The 22142-nt window shown below is 34.4% G+C and overlaps 1 protein-coding gene and 1 pseudogene across 1 annotated transcript in view; both read left to right on the forward strand.

Moving 5' to 3' along the window:
- Window positions 1-7996: 7996 nt before the first annotated feature.
- Rrp4 (exosome complex component Rrp4) overlaps window positions 7997-22142 on the forward strand; it is a 44807-nt gene continuing 30661 nt past the window's right edge. The window contains exon 1 of the mRNA XM_089103596.1: window positions 7997-8139. Coding sequence (XP_088959722.1) covers window positions 8136-8139 — 4 coding nt within the window. The 5' untranslated portion in view covers window positions 7997-8135. The remainder of the gene's footprint in view (window positions 8140-22142) is intronic.
- LOC148942106 (uncharacterized) lies at window positions 20066-21063 on the forward strand (annotated as a pseudogene).

Raw genomic sequence — 22142 nt, forward strand, 5'->3', positions numbered from 1 at the left:
AGATATGGTTTAAAATACTCTGTTTAATTAATTAGCTTGTCATACAATTCACTTTTTTTCAAACAATATTTAACAATTACTTGTAACTGTGACTACTTGGAAGTGTGACTAATAGCGACTGCGACTCCTACTATTATTATTATAAATACGACTGTGACCGTGACTGAGACTACTACTTCAATTGTTAATGCTACTGCTACTGTTAATACTACTACTGCTACTATTACTACTGCTAATACAGTTGTTGAATTAAATCAAAGAGTTTAAGTGTATCCAGGTTGTTAAAATGGCATATATGTAAAATATCAGGAACTACTACTAATACTACCACTGCTGCTGCTGCTATTGAGCTAAATAAAGATATTTTAAGCGTATCGGGTTGTTAAACTTGCTTATAAGGGATATCTCAGGAAGGGCTGATGCTATGAAATTGAAACTTCTGAGCAAAATACAGTGGGATGTAAAACTAACTCAAAAGAGATCCAGATTGTCAACAGGGCATCTATGCATTATCCTAGGAGCAGCCAAGGGTATTACGTTGGATCTTCCATGGCATGTTGTTGGGGATGCTGAACTAAATCAAAAAGCACTATGTACATCTGAAATGGTCAAAAGGGCGTTTCTGCTATATCTAAGCAATCGTTAAGTTTGTTAAGTTGAAACTTTCAGGGCATGTTGAAGGTAGTTTGAACTGAATAAAAAGACGCTTTGTTCATCCAAGATTTTAAATGGCTGTTTCAGCGATATCTTAGGAACGGCTTAAGGAATTAACTTGAAAATGTCTGGCCATGTTGAAGAAGATTGCCGATTAATACCTATCTTTACTCAAGATAGTAACATGATGATGATCATGTTAGTCCAGTCAATCGCTTTAGTCCAGCGATTATGCAGATTTACAATCCATTTATTTGGATAGTATTCCACGTATCCATCCACCCAAAGTTCTATAGTACAGTTAAAAAACAACTGAAATAAATTTAAAAAAATCCGCATAAGAAGTTTCTCAAAGAAAAGTTAAGATCTTCATTAAAGCTAAGACAAGTAGAAATGAAGTCAACTAGTGGTTCAAGCGTAAAACAAACACAGATCACTATTAATAAATTCTTGAATCCCAAAAAGAACTGAAATTGTAATAAATAATCGGTTCAAACTTAAAACGGACTGAAACAGCCACAAAGAGGATTAGAACTAACGCTCTATACCTTTTAAGGGCCAACATGTGCTTGTTTGCACTCTGAAGTTCAAATTTATTTACAAACCTAACGCAACACTATCTGCGCCATGTTCAATGCAAAAAGCATCTTAGTAATTTTCTTAAATAAAAGATTTTGAGTTAGATTATTTTATTTTAAATTAATTGAGCTACAAAAAAGAACTAGAGCTTAAAATTTTTGAAAAACCAATATTTAAGAAGGTATTTTAAAACAATTTTAAGTTGTTTAAAGTTGCTCTAAGGAGCTTATCTCGTCCACTATAAAATTTCTGAGTTTGCGCAGTCAAACCAGCTAAAATGGATTGGGCGGCTTGTCTATAATTTGTAGAGCTCCAAAAAGACATTTAAACGGTAGAGGTAAAGAATATGCTATTAGACTTTACAGTCACTAGTAGTGACGCTGACGTCCTTTTTATATCCCTTCAAACAAAAAGTGCAACGGGGGGGGGGGGGAGGGTCGGAGGGCAGCCATCCTGTGCTCTCGCTGTCGACGCTGGCTGAGCTTACAGACCCATAGTTTCATTAACTGAAATTTTATTCAATAAATGAATAAAACAACTAAAAGACGGTTAACTGACAACTTTTCCATGATTTCTTAGGAAAAGTCGAAAGATAAATTAACTTTCTGCTTTAAGAAGCAGATATAAAGACCTTCATAGAAAATTCTTATAACCAATTTAAACGTACAATCATACTATAAATTAGTGAAAAAAAAAATATATTTTGAGGAAATGAAAAGGTCTTTTCTAGTATTTTTAGGAAAATCCACACAAATTTAAAAACAAATATAGTGTATTTTCTTTAAATGAACCATTTTTGGCTTGAATTTTCTTGTTTTGTCTTGTCTTGCAGTAGCAGTAAGGTTTCTTGTCATGCGATAACCTAGTACTTAATTAATGAGTGCCTTTTTTATAATTCGTAAGCTTTTAATTTTTTCTGCGGGGGGGGTGGGCAGGAATGTGACAAGCAAAAAAAATCAGAATATGTTTTATATAGACCGTTGTTATATTTAGCTAATAGGGATGGAATAGGGTGTAACTGCAATAGTAGCGATTATTATATTTTGAAAAAGCAGCAAGTGGGTATTAAATGATGTTTCTTTCTGTCTTACACCTTATTTCTGCTAGCAAAAAGGAGCAAGGTTTCCCTTTCATGGTCTCTTGAATGACTCAAGAGAAAATTTACAGCATAAATAGTTACTACATTTAGAAAAAGTGTTAAAGGGCATATCAAACAGTGTGATATCGAAATATATTCTGTTGAAATTTTATTTCAAATTCTGTGGAATAGAAAAGTTTCAATACTTCAATTCAAGAACGCTTTCTAAAAAAGAAATATATATTCCAGTCCTTATAATATTCGATTTGTCTCGTAGTGTATTTTTCTATAATTCCCCTAAATCAATTTTTATGGTAACAGTGTGGTAAAGAAAGTTGCCAACTATCTTTCGTGCTTTATGTTCTCTTTTTGAAATTTTTCTCTTTGTCACTCGAACAAATTTTTAAACCGATCTTTCATTAACAATTAGCCAAGTTCAAATAAACAGGAAAAGGTGAATAGTTGGGCTATAAAAATTTCTGAAAGGTAGAAAATTACAAGTCACCGCAGGCAGCAAGTACACTGTGACTGTATTTTGATAAGAGCTGGGCTAGCAAATTTTCTGAAAGGTAGAAAATTACAAGCCACTGGAGGTAGCAAGTACACTGTGACTGTATTTTGATAAAAGCTTCGATTCTTTGGGCCCTAGAATAGTGGAATAAACTCCCTTCCTTTTTCACAAACGCTATACAAATAGATTCAACAGACGAGCAAACAGCAAAAGAATAAGCTCTAAAAATTGTTTACTATACCCCTGTGATCTTTCAAACAAGACATATTTGTATTTTCTGGCAATTTTTATTTTTTTTTTTTTTTTGCCAAAGATGAGCATTCTTAACAAACAGTGAAGATAAGAGTTAATTGGTTTCTAGAAAACTCTAGGTTAATGTGTCGGTTTCTTAAGAAGTGCATTTTCAAGCCAGGTGTTAACTATATAGCCTTAATTGGTTAAAGTTATCTCTAGTTAACTATATAGCTTTAATTGGTTAAAATAAGGCCCTATTACCATTTGCAGCCAGAAAAGACAGAAAAACAAATGGTTGTTTACTATCAAGCACCTGAAAGCATTTTATACCTATAACTTGTAGCTAGAACACAACTATTTAGTGGATTTTTACCAACTTATGTGGCTTGTTGTACATTAACTGAACGCTGGGAAAACTTAAAGTGCTTGATCCCAGAAAATGCACTATGAGAAAATATTGATACCTCAGTACCACTACAGTCCAAATTTCCAAATCTACTCGGAAAATCTGAAAACGAACGAAGAAGTGCACGAAACAAAATTAAGGATCGATAGAGCATAAATTCTGAGAGAAGTAGTCGGGTCAGACTAATGGTTGATCAAAGTAGCTTGGTAACTCCTACCGCCATCTGGTTTTTCCGTGAAGAAACACCACACAGAGAAATAAATAGTGCTGGAGGAGCTGGGTAATAATATATTGCGACTTTAAAGTTAACTTTATTCAATTGCCAGTACCAAGCAAAAGTTCTGACAACTAAATTGTCTGAAAACAAAAATTTGTATTTGCTTACCAAAACTATGCAGGCTTTAAATAATATAGCCGCAGGTGAAGCAAATAGATTTTTTTAAATGTACCAAGATAACTATACAAATGTTTTAAAAAACAGTTAATAATTCCCAAGAAAAAAAGAGCAACGTTGCCACCCACCAGAAAAAGAAAATGGAATTTTGCTTAAGAATTAGACTTTACTCCCATGTTTGTCAGTCTAAATAAAATAATAAGTCTTGTTTTGACATCCACCAGAAGATTTGGTGATATGTAAAAAGCATTTTAGACCTATTTTAGGGCAATTAGAATCAAACATAGGTAGGTAGGTAGGTAGATAGATAGGTACAGGTTTATTCATAAATCTGTTTCAGAGCACTTGCTAAATTACACAGATTTTTACAAACTCAAACTCAAACTAAAAAAAAAAAAAAAAAAAAAAAAAGGTAAAAATATAAGCTCTTGTTATACATTTTGGTAAAAAAACGACACGAAAGAATCTTTATGCCTTAGAGTGCGACGCATTGGTGGTAACAGTTTAATTTGGGTCCGTGTTTTCATATTAATAGGGGCATCAGGGGGTAATATAAATCTATGGTGTTTGTTGTTTAATACGAATATACCAAAATTCATTATCAATTTGTCTCTTCTTTCGGACAACGATGGTAGGTCAGTTTTTTCTAAGTCCTTCCTCAGAGTTGATGTAGTCCCTGTCAAGAATCACTTTAACTGTGCGTTTTTGTACATTTTCCAGCATTTCAGATAGGGATGGTAAATTTTGCACTGCAGGACCCCACACTGGTATACTAAATAACGCACTCAGAAGCCAAGATCACTCTTAACCTTAGTTCCTAAATGCTGCAATTTCCAGAAAACGCAATTCAAACAATGCCTTTATTTTTCAATTAAAACAAAAAAAAACTTGAAAAAACGCTAAAAATCGCAGACACGGTGCAAAAATATGCGACAACCTTTGACATACCGCAAATGACTTTTTTCATTATAATTGATGCTATTCTAACTTCCATTGCTGCAAAGAAGTAACAAAATGGTAATTCACAGATTATTTTCTATAAACAACTGAACAATCAGCAATAATCTGACTTCTGAGCATATTTTTCCGCATCAGCTCGAACATTTAAATGCGTAGTGGTTTGGGTTTTTCTGGAAAATCATCCAACATAGTATATAAATCATGGCCATTTTCTGAAAAACACACTATATAAGAAACCCTAGACGGTCAATTGTTTTGATCAAACGCTTCTTTCAGTCAAGTGATTCTAGCATAATTGACCGTCTACTGGAACAACGGGTTTTCTGATCTCACTCTCTTTAGCTCCTATTGTCTTCACTATTTTTCCGTACATCGACAACACTGTTAAATCAGTCAGCGTCAGTGTTTCCATTCTAGGGATTTTCCCCCTATATTGGGGATTTTTGACGTCTGTTAGGGGCAATTTTTTTCATTTAGGGATTTGGGGATTTTTAGGGATTTTTTCAAGTATTCTGGATTTTTAAAGAAATTTCTAAGGTTTTTTTTAAATCTAGTGACTTTTCACAATATAAGGCATAGATTCATTATTCAATCAAAAAAGTCATACAGGAGGCTAACTAATAAAAAAAAGGAAAATAGTGGTCCATTACACCCCCCAATACGTTCCAAATTAACATTTATGTAAATATACCGCCTTTAAAACTTCTAATTTCTCACCATATCAGAAATAGAAAGACTCCAGAGCGTTGTCATCAAAATGATAGGAAAACCTACTAAATCGTAAAATTGCAAATATGTTCTATACTTCTTATTTCCTAACATTTGCTCAGGTCAAAATTTTTTCTTCATATTTACAGTTTTTTACTCTCTATTATCTATTAGCTCAAAAAGAGACTTCATTAGAGCTATTGGAAAAAAAAGAAGGTATGCAGACATTAAACATAATTTTCCTAAAGGCAAAAGAATTTATTGAAAAAAAAATACTACTTTGTGCTTTCAATGAAAAGATTTTTAATATAAATATAGAGGTTAATCGATCATAGTTTAATGATTGAAGTCGGTTGGGAATAAGGGGTAGGGGAGTCATGTCGGGGGACAGCTTCCCCCCAATAATTTGGAGAAAATAGCTATTATATAGCCCATGCCCCTTGACTATCCAGATATGGACCCCTCTTGCACCCAATAACAAGGATAGACTTACTCCCCTGAAGGGGGGTGGGGTATCTCCTCTGGGAATTGTTTAATGGCTCTATTTTTTATTTTAAATATCTAATCGATACTCCAATAATTCTCCAAATTCTCTTGTTTGTAATTGAAATGGCTAATTAACGTGAAAAACTTCTTATTCTATGGAGGTTTCAAGCTCTTATCTTCAATTAAATTTAAAAAAGATGTTTTAAACTGAAAGTAAGGAGTGACATTAAAACTTAAAACGAACGGAAATTATTTCGTATATAAAAAGGGTTGTCCCCTCCTCAATTCCTCACTCATTATCCTACAGTTTGACTCTTTGTCGCAAATCTACTTTTCAAAACAATTAAAACAATAATTCCTTTTTGTTTTAAGTTTCAATGTCGCTCCTTACTTTCAGTTAAAAAAAAAACTATTTTTAATTTAATTTCTGAAAATTTGTTTAGCTAATGCAGATCTGAATTTGGCTAACCGTATATGAAAATTTAAACAAAATTTGTGTATTTATATTCATAGATTTATTCCGTATATGAAGGGTCCCCCCCTCCTCAATACCTTGCTCTTTACGCTAAAACTGTTACTATTACTACTCCTAACAACTCACCGCAGCACAAAGTCACCAGAGGTCAACGCTTGTATACACAAATCTGAACCCAGTCATGAAGTGCATGTCTGAATTTGTTGCCTTTGCATTGGGATTGGTTACTGAATCTAATGTACTTTTTCAAGCTGAAAAACCACTGTTTTATCGCTTGAAACTAGTGACTGAATCTCTTATCAAGGAACTGTCTATGAGCTTCATGAAGAAGGACTATGTATCAACAAATGCATTTCAACTTAATATGAATGACCGAAGTGTTTACCTTCCTCTCGATAGTATTTATTTAGGTCCAAATGGGCAGGTCTCTCTCTTGACACTAGAATCAGATCCAGATTTGCCCCATGACGCAGTTGAATTTCATGGCGCAGAGCTGCACAATCTTTTTCCATTGAATCTCTGCACATTTACAAATATGCAGAAATGTTTGACCCTGTATCAGCTCAGTCACTAAGGCCTCATTTCCTCCCACCCCTTATTTGAAAGTATGGGAAAGTATCATGGGATGGAAACAAATGGAACACGAGTGGATGAGGCAAATTCTCATCAATGTTGAAAATATTTTTTTTTACCACCATATCCACTGACCTACTGAAGCAACCAATTAAGCTCTCTGATTGGTCACGCGCAGCAGAAAACAGGATTGAAATCTGTTTTGAAATTGAAATTTTTAAAAACAGAATTGAAATCTATTTCTCTTACTTAGTCTATTTCGCCTTGCTGCACCTTACTACACGAATGTGAGAAATTCCTAAGTATTGTTTCATATTTTACCTTTTTTGTATTACTCAAAGTACATTTTAAGCAATTTTCTATCCTTAAATATTATAATTTCAGTCACCTTTTGAAAGATCCGTCGGAATATAAATTTGTATTTTCTTCAGACATTTTTTTAGACAATTAAGACAGTTAAATATTAAAAAATTTGAAACAAAAATAATATTTACAAACGTGACTGGTTGGAAACCATTCATGCCAATCCTACGTTACAATTCAAATAAAAACGAGGGGGCTACAAAAAAAAAAAACAATAGAGAAGGAAAAAATAACGGACAAAAAAATATATTTATATGGTCTAGAATCTGAAATCTGGCACTGGAATCTATAAATCATAACTGAACTTAACTAGTCGATAAATACAAAGCATTGTTTTAAATGAAGATATAAAAAAGAAGCTATTTTGGTACAAGTAAAAGGTCTTGAGTTGCAAAATAAATCGTCTTGAACAAATGCTATTAAAAGTCAGTATAATAAGGCTTGTGACTTGAAGAAATCAGAAAATAGGGAAACCTTTAGGGATTTTGGTATTGCAAATAGGGATTCCTAGGGATTTTCCACCAGTCTACTAGGGATTTCAAAAAATTTGAAGTGGAAACGCTGACTCAGCGCACTTAAATAGCTCTGTCACATGCTATTTTTACTAGCCTAACTAGAAAAGTCTTCAACATTTCCACAGTCACCAAAAATCCCTTCAAAACTTTGATTTTACCAGTTCTAAAATTCGGTTCTGGGCAAGTGCAAGTAAAATAAATGGGTAAGTAACTTTGACGTAGTAGCCTATTTAACTTTTGGTAAAGTTCTACCAAATCATAGGCTATTATTGAGTTAGGAATAAAGTGAATACACCATTCGATGCCTTTTTTTATGCTGATTACGAATATATCATTTTTATCGGAAATGAATTTAGCCCCCCCCCCTATATATACCAAACCTAACCCTGAATTGGCATATATAGGGGGGGGGGCTGAAATTCCTGCTAAAGTTCTACGAAATCAAATTATTGAGTTAGGACAAAAGTGAATACACCATTCAATGCCTTTTTTATGCTGATTACAAACATAATAATCATTTCTATTGGAAATGAATTTCAGCCCCCCCCCCCTATATACGCCAATTCAGGATTGGGTTAGGTATAGCCTATATAGGGGGGGGGGCTGAGATTCATTTCCGATAGAAATGCTTATTATATTAGTAATCAGCATAAAAAAAGGTATCGAATGGTGTATTCACTTTATTCCTAACTCAATAATATGATTTCATAGAACTTTACCAAATTCATTTGGTTAATATATACAAAATCATATTATTGAGTTAGGACTAAATTGAATACACCATTTGATGCCTTTTTTTTATGCTGATTACAAATATAATAAGCATTTCTATTGGAAATGAATTTCAGCCCCCCCCCCCCTATATAGGCTATACCTAATCTAACCCAACCCTGAATTGGCATATATAGGGGGGGGCTGAAATTCATTTCCGATAGAAATGCTTATTATATTCGTAATCAGCATAAAAAAAGGCATCAAATGGTGTATTCACTAGGCTATAGTCCTAGCCTAACTCAATAATATGATTTGGTATATATTGACCATTCATTTCCGATAGAAATGCTTATTATATTCGTAATCAGCATTAAAAAAGGCGGTAAAGTTCTACAAAATCATATTATTGAGTTAAGACTAAAGTGAATACACCATTCAATGCCTTTTTTTATGCTGATTACAAATATAATAAGCATTTCTATCAGAAATGAATTTCAGGCCCCCCCCCCTATAGAGGCTATACCTAACCTAACCCTGAATTGGCATATATAGGGGGGGGGGAATTCATTTCCAATTGAAATAATTATTGTATTTGTAATTAGCATAAAAAAAGGCATTGAATGGTGTATTCACTTTGTCCTAACTCAATAGCCTAATATGATTTTGTAGAACTTTACCTTTCAGTCTTAATTCTGCTCTTGTACAATTATATATTATAATATCTACAGTTATCTTGTGCTAAGGTAAAATTCTACTTTAGCTACTTTTGGCTATCCTGGAAAGGGGTTAGGTTATGAAAATGAAACTTTCAGGAATGGGTCTACAGGCCACAGTATGTCTTGGGAAGGTATTTTGAAGCATTTACCTCCACTCCTTCTCCCTATAGAGGGTCCTGAAATTCGCCTACATGACAGGTCTACACCTGTTGAAATTTTAACAAAACAACATTTTACCTTAATTTTCAGTTATCAGTTTCTTTTTCTCTGGCTTTAGTTCTGAAAATTCAATTTTTGTTATTTGAGTAGAATTTTAAGCCATATCAATGTTTTTTTTTCAAAATTTAGGAAATGTATTTACATATCTTTAAAACGTTATAGGCCTAAATTGGGATTGAGTAAAGTTGTGAAGCTGAAAACAATTTTTGGTAAATTTTTACCAAATCATATTATTGACTTATGAATAAAGTGAATATACCACTCAATGCCTTTTTCTATGCCTTTTCCAAATACAATAATCATTTTTGTCAGAAATGAATTATAACCCCACCCCTATATATACCAATTCAGGGTATATATTTGGGTAAATTTTTACCAAATCATTATTGAGTTTTAAATAAAGTGAATATACCATTTGATGCCTTTTTTATGCTGATTACAAATATAACAATAATTTCTATCAGAAATGAATTTTAGCCCCCTCCCTATATATGTCAATTCAGGATATATATTTGCACATTGGGGGGGGGGGTTCGGTTAGGGGGTGGGGAGGCTGAAATTCATTTCCAATAGAAATGGTTATTATATTTGTAATCAGCATAAAAAAAAAGGCATCAAATGGAGTATTCACTTTATTCCTAACTCAATAATATGATTTGGTAAAAATTTACCTATATTTGCACATTAGGGGGGTAGGGGTAAAGTTCAAGCTTACCTCCCATTTACATCAGAAATAAAATTTACACGCCCCCCCCCTAATGTGCAAATATATACCCTTATGTGGTATGTATCGGGGGGGGGGAAAAATTAATTTGTGTCAAAATTGATTATTATTTTTGGTAAGAGCATAAAAAAGGCATTGAGGGGTATGTTTGCTTTATTTGTAAGTCAAAAATATGATTTGGTAAAAATTTACCCAATTTTTTTTTTACTTCATTTAAGCAGAAGATCTATTTTGCAAGGTTTCACTTTTATAACACAGATTTTTAAAGGTCATCAAAGGTCAGTACCCTCTTGAGAGAGAAGGAGTGGAGGTATGTACTTCAAAATACCTTCCCCTGGGCATACTTTAGTCTGTATACCCATCCCTGAACGTTTCATTATCCTAACCAAACCCTTTTCCAGGATAGCCAAAAGTAGCTAAAGTAGAATTTTACCTCACTTTTTTATGCCCTTTCCAAAGACAAGGTTACATTATAGGTTAAGTGTTATAAAATTAGAGTGGTATAGACTGACAACACAATGGACAGACTTTACCCACATATATACTAACAGATCCAAGTTGGGAACTGGTATAGGTTTTTTTTTCCTTTCAACTTGCATTTCTTGTGGTTTTAAACTGCCTGACAAGCTTACTATTTTTTTTATTTTTTTTGCAGAAATGATTACTATTTATCAGGTGCTTTTGTGCATTAAGTTGAATGGTGTACATGAGTTGTATTGATTAGGACTAAATTTTTCTTAACTTTCCAACTCATCATGGTTTACTACCCAACCTTGAGACACTGCCTTCTGAAGAACCAGACATTACACTCTGACAAATAACAAAGAATTGTCCACAATTAATAACTTTTCCAGCCTCTAGTACTGAGAGATATTGTAAATCTTGCATCCCTTATTTTACTCAGCATTTTAATAATGCCACTTCGGGAAGCATTTGATATTTAATGATTGATGTAGTTCCATTCCATGGGTTTGCCCATAAGTGTTTTAGAATTGAATTTTTTTAGTGTTATTTGTTGAATTTTTTGTGTCTGAAGTGAAAATACTGGGAGTCATTTTCTCCAAAGACCGTTCTTTTCCTGCACATGTCAACGATGTCATTAGGAAGGGTAACACTTCCCTTTAAACACTGTCTAAAATGTATTGTGTGGGTTGTGATGTCAAAACTCTCCTCCTCACCTACCTGTTCTATGTCTGGCCAGTCTTGGAGTATGCATGTCCTGTGTGGGGCCCTTCTGTACTATATACTGCTCACCTAACGCACAACCTAGAGTCAGGGCAGAAAGGGCAGTTAGGATTATCCTGGGATGTAGTTATATTCCCTACCAAGAAGAACTCAATTAACTTGAAATCCAGTGCCTTGAGCAAAGACTGAGTAATCTCATCATGAGATATTGTAAATCATGCATCCCTTATTTTACTCAGTATTTTAATGATGTCACTTTGGGAAGTATTTGATATTTAATGATTGATGTAGTTTCATTCCATGAGTTTCCCCATAAGTGTTTCAGAATTGAATTTTTTTTAGTGTTATTTGTTGAATTTTTTGTTTCTGAAGTGAAAATACTGGGATTCATTTTCTCCAAAGACTGTTCTTTTGCTGCACATGTCAACAGTGTCATTAGGAAGGGTAACACTTCCCTTCAAACACTGTCTAAAACGCATTGTTTGGGTTGAGATGTCAAAAGTCTCCTCCGTGCCTACCTGTTCTATGTGTGGCCAGTCTTGGAGTATGCATGTCCTGTGTGGGGCCCTCCTGTACTACATACTGTTCACCTAATGCACGACCTAGAGTCAGTACAGAAAAGGGCAGTTAGGATTATCTTGGGATGTAGTGATATACCCTACCAAGAAGCACTCAATAAACTTGAAATCCAGTGCCTTGAGCAGACTGAGCAATCTCATCATGAGATTTGGAAAAGTATTGCTGTCAAACCCAACCCACTATGATATTCTCCCTGCAGATGCCCCACCAAACAGACAAAAACACAAACTGACACCTATATGGGCACAAACATACCAATATTGTAATTCATTTGTGCCATTTTTTATGTTTAACATGAATGTTTTTGCAACTGTAAATAAGGCAAGAGGTACGGAAGTTGTGTAATAAATATATTCTGTTATATATGCTGAAACTCATGGGCTTTCTCAATAACTTGGCAAACAGTGAACATCTGCTCAGTCCTAGGTCTGTTTAGAATGAAGCCAGCTTGTTGAATCTGGCAGCACCCATTGATGAACTGGGTACTTCTATTACCTTAAATTGCATTGTCAAGCAAAATAAGGAAAAGAAAACCATGTAGAGTTGCTGTTTGTGATGATGGGGAGCCATTGACTCAAATGCATCCCACTCTGTTTCCCATGGTTTAATGGACCAACTCTTGTCAACAGCAATCTTGAGGCATCAATAAAGGGAGCAATGACAGCAATACCAGGAAGATTGTTCCAATGGGCAAACACTCTATTGGAGAGGTAGTGGTTGCAGACTCTGGTATCTGCCCTCTTCTGAGACAACTTCTTACTATACCCCCTTGTCCTGGAGGATTCATCTAACTGAAATAGATTTGGACAGGAGGAGTCAGCATTTAAAGTCAGTATTGAGCAAGGAGCAAGCAAGCAAGGAGTCACTGTTGAGCAGCGCAATGGCAAGAAAAATTACTGGAAGCTGAAAAGAGGATGATAGTTGGGTTTCTCTATCATTTGCAATCAATTGCTTTTCCATGGAAGGCAGATTATCCAATCCTTCAATTTTGAGGAATCAGTTCAGTTGTCTGAATGTGGGGAACAGCATATGCATCCAGAGTAGCATTATTTGTCCTCCGAATTTTAGCAGCTTGAGGGTCATCGCACATGTTCCTTGAGCCTTGTTGTGTTTCACTCTCCAGAGAGCATTTTGAATCTCTCCTGCCAAAGGGGGATCAGGCTCTGTTTGAACCATGCATGTTGACCGCTGCATAAATGCTTTTGGCTTATGCTTGATGACAATTCTTTCAGCATTTAGCAGCTCTGCAAAGTGTTTCTTCAAATGATTTAACTGTGCAGTTTTGTCTTTGAGCATTACACCAGAGTTGGGCTTAATTGCACCTATTTTTGGAGGTTTCCCATCACCAAGGTCACTGACATGCTTGAAAAGCAATAAGATGTTGTTTTTTTTACAGCTTCTTCTGACTCTGCTTTTCTATCAATTAATTGTTGTTTGTAATGGTGGATGAGTTTTCTCCTGATCCGCCTTAACTGTCTGTAGATAGACAGTGGTCCTATGAGGTCTCTTGAATCATGGTAAAAACGTTCCAGGAAACTAGTCTCAGCCCACCTTAGTCAGGAAGGTTCAATATGAGTCCAGGGATATGCAAAAGTCATAAGGAGTTAAAACTAGTAGGATCTAATGTTTGAGTCATATATTTTTTTTGTAATTATTTTCAGGGGGATGGTTACATCCCAACTGTCCCTAAGCTAGGGCTCTGATTGACCAGGGAAACCTTGAGCACTGAGATACTCTGGGGTAAGCTCTATCAGCATTCATGAAGTTAGGTCAGCCCCACTTGGAGTAAACCCCATATCCAGTGGCATGTGGTCAGCAAACATAATTTGGATCCTTTGTTTTGTTGACGATGAGTGTATTTATAATATTCTGTTTTGTTTATGGCTAAAACATTCAAATTAATTACATCCTTATTAAGAAAATTTAGACAAATTCAATGGTAAAACAAACCAATTTCTTAGTAATATAGTTGAGGTTTTACACCGACTCAACTATTGAATTGGTGATTAGTGGTCTGACTTGTGGGTATCCTACACTTCCTCCACACCTAATGGCCCCACATATAGCTCTAATAATCTTTTTCAGTATCAGCTTAGCATTCCCACTGTCCAGAAGGAAACACTATAAAATCATGAAAACAGTTTCAAAATATTCCAAAATACTTGCTTACATCATTCTTTATGGCATGCCAATAAAAATTACCCCCACCCCTTAATGGTCAAATATATACCCTGAATTAGGCTATACATACACAATGAAACTTCCATATACCAGGCCTTTTACCCTTCTCCTTGTTGCTGTTGTCTTGCTTGTTTGTTTTTAAACCAGTTTGGCAAAAAGAGTTGGCTTATAGAAAATTCATTGCATGTATCTAATTTGGGAGAATTGTAGTTTTCTAGGTCTTAAAGGATTCCCTTCTGGAGAGTAGAAATGATAAATTGACACCTATATTTCTTTGTTTCTCATCACATGATGCATTATGTAATGGGTAGCTGCAGCCTCTATTTGATGAAATCTAGTTTTGGTTTAGTGACTACAATGGAGTTATGCATAAAAAATTATTTGGAATGGTTTATGAATATGAATAACAATGGAAGGTAAGGTAAAAAGGTAAAGAACTTAGCACTGGATTTTACAGTCTCTACTGGTTATCTTGATCTCTTTTTCATGGCCATTCAGCCAGGAGTGCATTGGGGGAATTACCATGATACAGAATACCAAAATGAAATACTGACAGAATATGTACAGCTACCTTGATTTTATTCAGCAACTACAGCAGTTTTGCCAGCCAGAAACAACAGATGATTCAATAAAAACTTTGGCATTTGATAGCAACAGCTGGTAAGTACCTAGTCATTTAGTAGCAATTGGCTGGGAAACTGCCAGACAGTTTAATATCAAGGATCAGTTTGACTGTATATTTTGTACCCAAATGGACAAGTTGATGAAAGAGATAAATAAATCTAGTTCAAGTACCAATCAAATGAAAATAAAGTGGTTGGTATGCACTAGTACATTTTTTAAAGGACTCCTCTCAGTATCACTGTTCTTCTTTTCATCAGAAACCTAACCCTGAATTGGCATATATAGGGGGGGGGGCTGAAATTCCTGCTAAAGTTCTATAAAATCATATTATTGAGTTAGGACAAAAGTTAATGCACCATTCAATATCTTTTTTTTTGCTTATTAATAATATAATAATAATTTATTTCGTAAATTAATTTCAGCCCCCCCCCCCTATATGTATGAATTCAGGGTTTGGTATCGCCTATATAGGGGGGGGGGGGCTGAAAATAATTTACGATCTAAAAGAATAATATAATTCTAAAAATCAAAAAAAAAGGTATCAAATGGTGTATTCACTTTATTCATAACTCAATAATATGATTTCATAGAAATTTACCAAATTCATTTGGTCAATATATACAAAATCATATTATTGAGTTAGGACTAAAGTGAATACACCATTTGATGCCTTTTTTTATGCTGATTACGAATATAATAATCATTTCTATCGGAAATGAATTTCATCCCCCCCCCTATATAGGCTATACCTAACCTAACCTACCCCTGAATTGGCATTTATAGGGGGGGGGGCTGAAATTCATTTCTGATAGAAATGCTTATTATATTCGTAATCAGCATAAAAAAAGGGATCGAATGGTGCATTCACTTTTGTCCTAACTCAATAATATGATTTTGTATATATTGACCATTCATTTCCAATAGAAATGATTATTAGGCCCTATATTCATAATCAGCATAAAAAAAAGGCGGTAAAGTTCTACAAAATCATATTATTGAGTTAGGAATAAAGTGAATACACCATTCAATGCCTTTTTTTATGCTGATTACGAATATAATAAGCATTTCTATCAGAAATGAATTTCAGCCCCCCCCCCCCGATAGAGGCTATACCTAACCGAACCCTGAATTGGCATATATAGGGGGGGGGGGGAATTCATTTCCGATTGAAATAGTTATTGTATTCGTAATCAGCATAAAAAAAAGGCATTGAATGGTGTATTCACTTTTGTCCTAACTCAATAGCCTAATATGATTTTGTAGAACTTTACCTAACTTTCAGTCTTAATTCTGCTCTTGTACAATTATATATTATAATATCTACAGTTATCTTGTGCTAAGGTAAAATTCTACTTTAGCTACTTTTGGCTATCCTGGAAAGGGGTTTGGTTATGAAAATGAAACTTTCAGGAATGGGTCTACAGGCCACAGTATGTCTTGGGAAGGTATTTTGAAGCATTTACCTCCACTCCTTCTCCCTCTAGAGGGTCCTGAAATTCGCCTACATGACAGGTCTATATCTATTGAAATTTTGACAAAACAACATTTTTCCTTAATTTTCACCTATCAGTCTTCTTTTTCACTGGTTTTAGTTCTGAAAATTCAATTCCTGTTATTTGGGTAGAATTTTAAGCCATATCAATGTTTTTTTTTCAAAATTTAAGAAATGTGTTTACATATCTTTAAAACGTTATAGGCCTAAATTGGGATTGAGTAAAGTTGTGAAGCTGAAAATAATTTTTGGTAAATTTTTACCAAATCATATTATTGACTTATGAATAAAGTGAATATACCACTCAATGCCTTTTTTTATGCCTTTTCCAAATGCAATAATCATTTTTGTCAGAAATGAATTCTAACCCCACCCCTATATATACCAATTCAGGGTAAATATTTGGGTCAATATTTACCAAATCATATTATTGAGTTTCAGATAAAGTGAATATACCATTTGATGCCTTTTTTTATGATGATTACAAATATAACAATCATTTCTATCAGAAATGAATTTTAGCCCCCTCCCTATATATGTCAATTCAGGATATATATTTGCACATATGGGGTGGGGGTTAGGTTAGGGGGTGGGGAGGCTGAAATTCATTTCCAATAGAAATGGTTATTATATTTGTAATCAGCATAAAAAAAAGGCATCAAATGGTGTATTCACTTTATTCCTAACTCAATAATATGATTTGTTAAAAATTTACCTATATTTGCACATTAGGGGGGTCGGGGTAAAGTTCAAGCTTACCACCCATTTACATCAGAAATAAAATTTACACGCCCCCCCCCCCTAATGTGCAAATATATACCCTGAAGCGGTATGTATCGGGGGGGGGGAAAAATTAATTTGTGTCAAAATTGATTATTATATTTGGTAAGAGCATAAAAAAGGCATTGAGTGGTATGTTTGCTTTATTTGTAAGTCAAAAATATGATTTGGTAAAAATTTACCCAATTTTTTTTTTACTTCATTTAAGCAGAAGATCTATTTTCAAGGTTTCACTTTTATAAAACAAAGATTCTTAAATGTCATCAAAGGTGAGTGCCCTCTTAGAGAGAGAAGGAGTAGAGGTAGTACTTCAAAATACCTTCCCAGGAGTTTAACCTGTAGACCCATCCCTGAAAGTTTCATTTTCCTAACCAAACCCTTTTCCAGGATAGCCAAAAGTAGCTAAAGTAGAATTTTACCTCACTTTTTTATGCCCTTTCCAAAGACAAGGTTACATTATAGGTTAAGTGCTCTTCAGAAAGAAACATTTTAGTAGAATGAAATAGTAAACCTACCCTTAAATTCCTTATTTTATGTTTTCTGATATTAAATTTGTATTCCTGGCAGTAGGGTCAGACCCCTGGTACTTGGACAGTTCCTGAACTTGGACATATCATATATCTTTTTAAATTTATACATATTCATATAATTTTTCTAGAAAGAAAGTGAATACATCTCTTGGTGCCTTTTTTATGCTCTTTCCAAATTCAGTAATGGCTTCTAGAGCAAATTCCATTTTGAGACCTTTATACAGTCCCAAAAAGTAAATTATGGCTTTGTCTATAGTTTTTAGACCATGTTGTATAGGCTAGTTGGCTAAAAAAAAATTAGGTAAAAACTAATACAATATAAAAATTAGGCTAGCTTTTAAATAAGTCCTTAAACAACTATTTAATGGTGTTTCTGTGTTCTGTTAGCAAAACAGGAAAAAAAAAAAACAGAACAAAAAAGAAAACAAGGATACATCAGTGATACCCATGCAAAATGTGATTTTTCTTGTTGCTCAAGGTGGGGGATATAAGTTTCCTATTTAGGGTTTTCAACAATAGTGATTCCAATGGTGTAATTTTCATTTTCTATGGTGCCTTTTTTGGAGAGGTTTTAGGTTCTTTTCATAAATTCCTGCAAATTTGTTTTCAAAATAACACTTTACTGTTAAGACTAATGAAAATAATACTTACCATTCCTAAATCAGCTAGGAATAACCATTTTTCTCTTTAGATAGCTTTTTCAGAAACACATTTTTAAAGTTTTGGTTACTTTGGGCTGGTTTGAGCCCCTTTAAGGGCTTTTGGGTCCTTAATTAGACAAGACTATAGACAAGGTAAAAGTATTCTTTTTCATGCTAAAAGTATACAGAAAATCCAATTTCCTCATTGCAATCTGCCTTTCAAAAAGAAGAGCCTCATGTCCTTGTGCATCAAAACTAATTGGAATAACAATCACCAGCAACTGGACTGTGGTAAGATTATACAGAGAAGTAAATAAAAATAATCTAGATAGGGTGAACTTGGGTAATTCCAACCCCTTATCAAGTTTTTTTCAGCTTAATTTGGTCCCAAAATTTTTCTGGAGTTTCTGGCACAATAAAACTATTTGACATTGTTCTTGGTCATAGTAGTAATATTCTTCACAATCTAGAAAGTTCACAAGTTTTGTTGTTTCTGTGACTTACTGCACCCATCTCAGAGGGGTTGGACTTGCTCCTAGTCTGGGGTATATCTGACACCCCTGGGCAGATCCTATGTACCTTAAGACATGATAGAGGAATACCTCTATTTTACAGGGAAACTGTACAAAACAAAAACTTTCGTTAATAGTTTGTATGTGCCACAGAGGAACACAGGTTTTCTGCTTACTATGGGGTAATTCCGACAGTGTTGGTCTTACCCCATAGATAGAAGAAGTCTCTGAGAATGTTTTTTTTCAGGTTTTTATTGTAAATATGAAAAAGGTAACACTGTACTTCAAATAATGGGGAAAAATTGCAAAGTTTGGTCCAGCCAAGTTAAAACAATATGTTGAGACAAAGAAATCAGAGAGTCAGAATTTAACAAGAGTGACAATCACAGTGAATACTGAAACTGATCAGATTATTACGTATTGTTAACATTATGAATAGTTGGCAAATGTACTGATATCTAGGCTAGAATTGCAAAAAAACTAGCCACATTGTATAAACAGGGTAAATTCAACCCCTGTGGTGGAATTTATCCTGTATGGGGTAAGTCCAACATGTTGGATTTACCCCAAATTTGTGTTTTTCCGTGGTAATTCTGACACCCCTTGTGTCTCTTGACTGATTTGAGAACAAAATACTCATAAATTACTGTAATTACTTAAACTATCCTATTAACTTATCAGCTATTTAGAACCATTTTATCATCTCTCTATTCTTCTTGACTATCAATTAAAAATTGCTACCTACCTTGTGACCAACAAAAATGCCTTCCACAAAATTTTGAAATTCCTTTATGACTAAGCAATTGAAAATGGCGGAAATGTTGAAGGATGTTGTCAAGTACCCAAGCCAAAGAAAGAAGATGGTATATGGAACCACAGATATCTCTAATCACTAAGCCAGATAAGACAGGGGTGTTGGAGTTACCCGTGGGTTGGACTTACCCAAGTTCACCCTACCTGACTCAGCTTTTAATCAAATTCTCTGATGAGCTTTGGCTGCTTTAAAATAGTCCCCATCCCAGCTCTTTACTGTAAGTTTGGCATCAAATCACTTTAGAAGAGAAGAAATAGTCTCCAAACCTAGTACTTTCTTAAAAGAATAGGATCAACAAATCACATTGTTTGTTGATCCATATATGGATCAACAAACAAAGTGTACATTGCTGCAGTTGAACCAAGATCTTGAGTTTAGATCAAGATTGGCCCCTATAGTTTACAAATATTCTCATTTGATGAATGACACTGGCCTCCCAGACTAGTTTCCAACCCCAAATGTAGATGGCCCTTCTCCAGGTTTCAATGGAGTTAGCAATGGGCTTAATTTAGCTTTGGATGACAGGAATAAGGATGTAGGAGCACTAAGTCTAAAATTAGAGTGGTATAGACTGACAACACAATGGACAGACTTTACCCACATATATACTAACAGATCCAAGTTGGGAACTGGTATAGGTTTTTTTTTCCTTTCAACTTGCATTTCTTGTGGTTTTAAACTGCCTGACAAGCTTACTATTTTTTTTATTTTTTTTGCAGAAATGATTACTATTTATCAGGTGCTTTTGTGCATTAAGTTGAATGGTGTAATTGGTAGTTTTTTTTTTATATGTTTTGACTCTCTGTTATTGCTAAATTATTTACCTCTGAAACAAAATGGTGCCAAAGAAATTGCAGCACAGATTTAAATAATAGTGGGTGACTTGCTAAAAGATGGTTTTGATCTTCAGCTGATTTAGGTCTAGCACATGCAGGTATTCCTGGAAATGTGACAGATGATAAGATGGGATAGTAGCAACAGTGAATCATTAAATGTAAATTTATTTATAAGCAAATATATTCAGGGTTACAATGCCCATTCAGCAAATGATGAGAAAGCTGATTTTTCAAAAAGGTCTTCAAACACAATCTTATATCTGTATGATTTTAAGACTTGATTCACAGTGAAAGGGCAATTGTAACAGCAATAGTTTAAATCAGGTCTGGTCATGCAAAAGTAAATGCTGTTCTTTTTAAGTGTAATTTGTTTGATTCCCCATATTATAGTGTATGTAATGTATACAAAGAAGTCCACTATGTTTTAATGTCTTTTAAAAAATATGATGTGCAGCATGAAATATCAAGAAGAAACGTTGTAAAACTCTTTGGCTCCTTTACTTTTCGTGCAGTTGCTGGTCATTCATCAGCTCTGCCATGTGCCGGTATGATATCTGTGTCTGCACTGAATGTTTTATAAAAAGTACAAGTTTAAATAATGTGCTATAAAATTGTAGTGTGAATCAGATGTAAAATTAATGTAATTGAAAAGTCTAATTAATGACTTAAACTATTTTTAGAAATAAATGAGGTGGTGTGATGTAACTAGCTAAACAAGCAGAGAAAATGGTTCGCCACAAAGGTCACAGAAAATAACCATTTGAAGTGATTCACCACATTGAAAGTAGACATCATCTGTAAAAGAACCTTTTTAATACCTGCTTAGCCAATTGACCAAATTGCTCAGTTGTCTATTTTGTGATACCCACTTTCTGTGGATAAGAATAATATGTACATGATTGAGCTGGTTTATGCTCCAACAATGTTGAAATCAACAAAAAATTACCTTTTGGGCCTCTATTAAGGACTCAAAGAAAAATTTGCCCTAGAAGTGATTATTATATTTGGAAACAGCATAAAAAAAGTATTCACTTTCTTCTTAGCTAAATTCTATGAAAAGGTATAAATTTATCAAAAATTGTTCTGCTTCACAACACATCTCTTAAATTAAATCTGACAAAGGTTAAGTATATATAATTTATTTAATTTCTTCTAACTTTAAGATCCTGCATCCAAGATTGGACAAAACTAGGCTCCATTATTGACTATCTTGCCTGGCTTACTTGACTTATTGCTCCTGCTAGGGATTAAGCATTGAGTGAAATGTGACTCTTCACCTCCTGTCCAATGCATATGAGACTGCTTCTTGGAGGTCAGTACCAATCATGGAGATGCACTGAATAAGGCCATCTCTCCATATTATTGGGGCCATCCCTGGGACAGCTCTAGCCTTGAGCAGAGGGATCCAAATTCAATACAGTCTAAGCAGGTTTTTTGCTGGCATGCAGCCTGAATGGTCAAACCACTGTAGGGTTCATGAGGTGAGATGAAAATAGTCTGTGATCTGATTTGTTTGCACCAGCAGTCAGGCTTTGTAGACAGAGTTTTACCACCATCTCATTTAATACATCTCAGGAACTTTGTTTGGGCTATATCAATAGGATCAGAAACATAAGCAGCAACTAGCCAGGTCCCAGTATCATTGAGAAGGACTTATGT

Source organism: Artemia sp. Qi Xiang Cuo, chromosome 17, assembly GCF_049724085.1.
Source record: "Artemia sp. Qi Xiang Cuo chromosome 17, ASM4972408v1, whole genome shotgun sequence".
In the NCBI taxonomy this organism is placed as follows: domain Eukaryota; kingdom Metazoa; phylum Arthropoda; class Branchiopoda; order Anostraca; family Artemiidae; genus Artemia; species Artemia sp. Qi Xiang Cuo.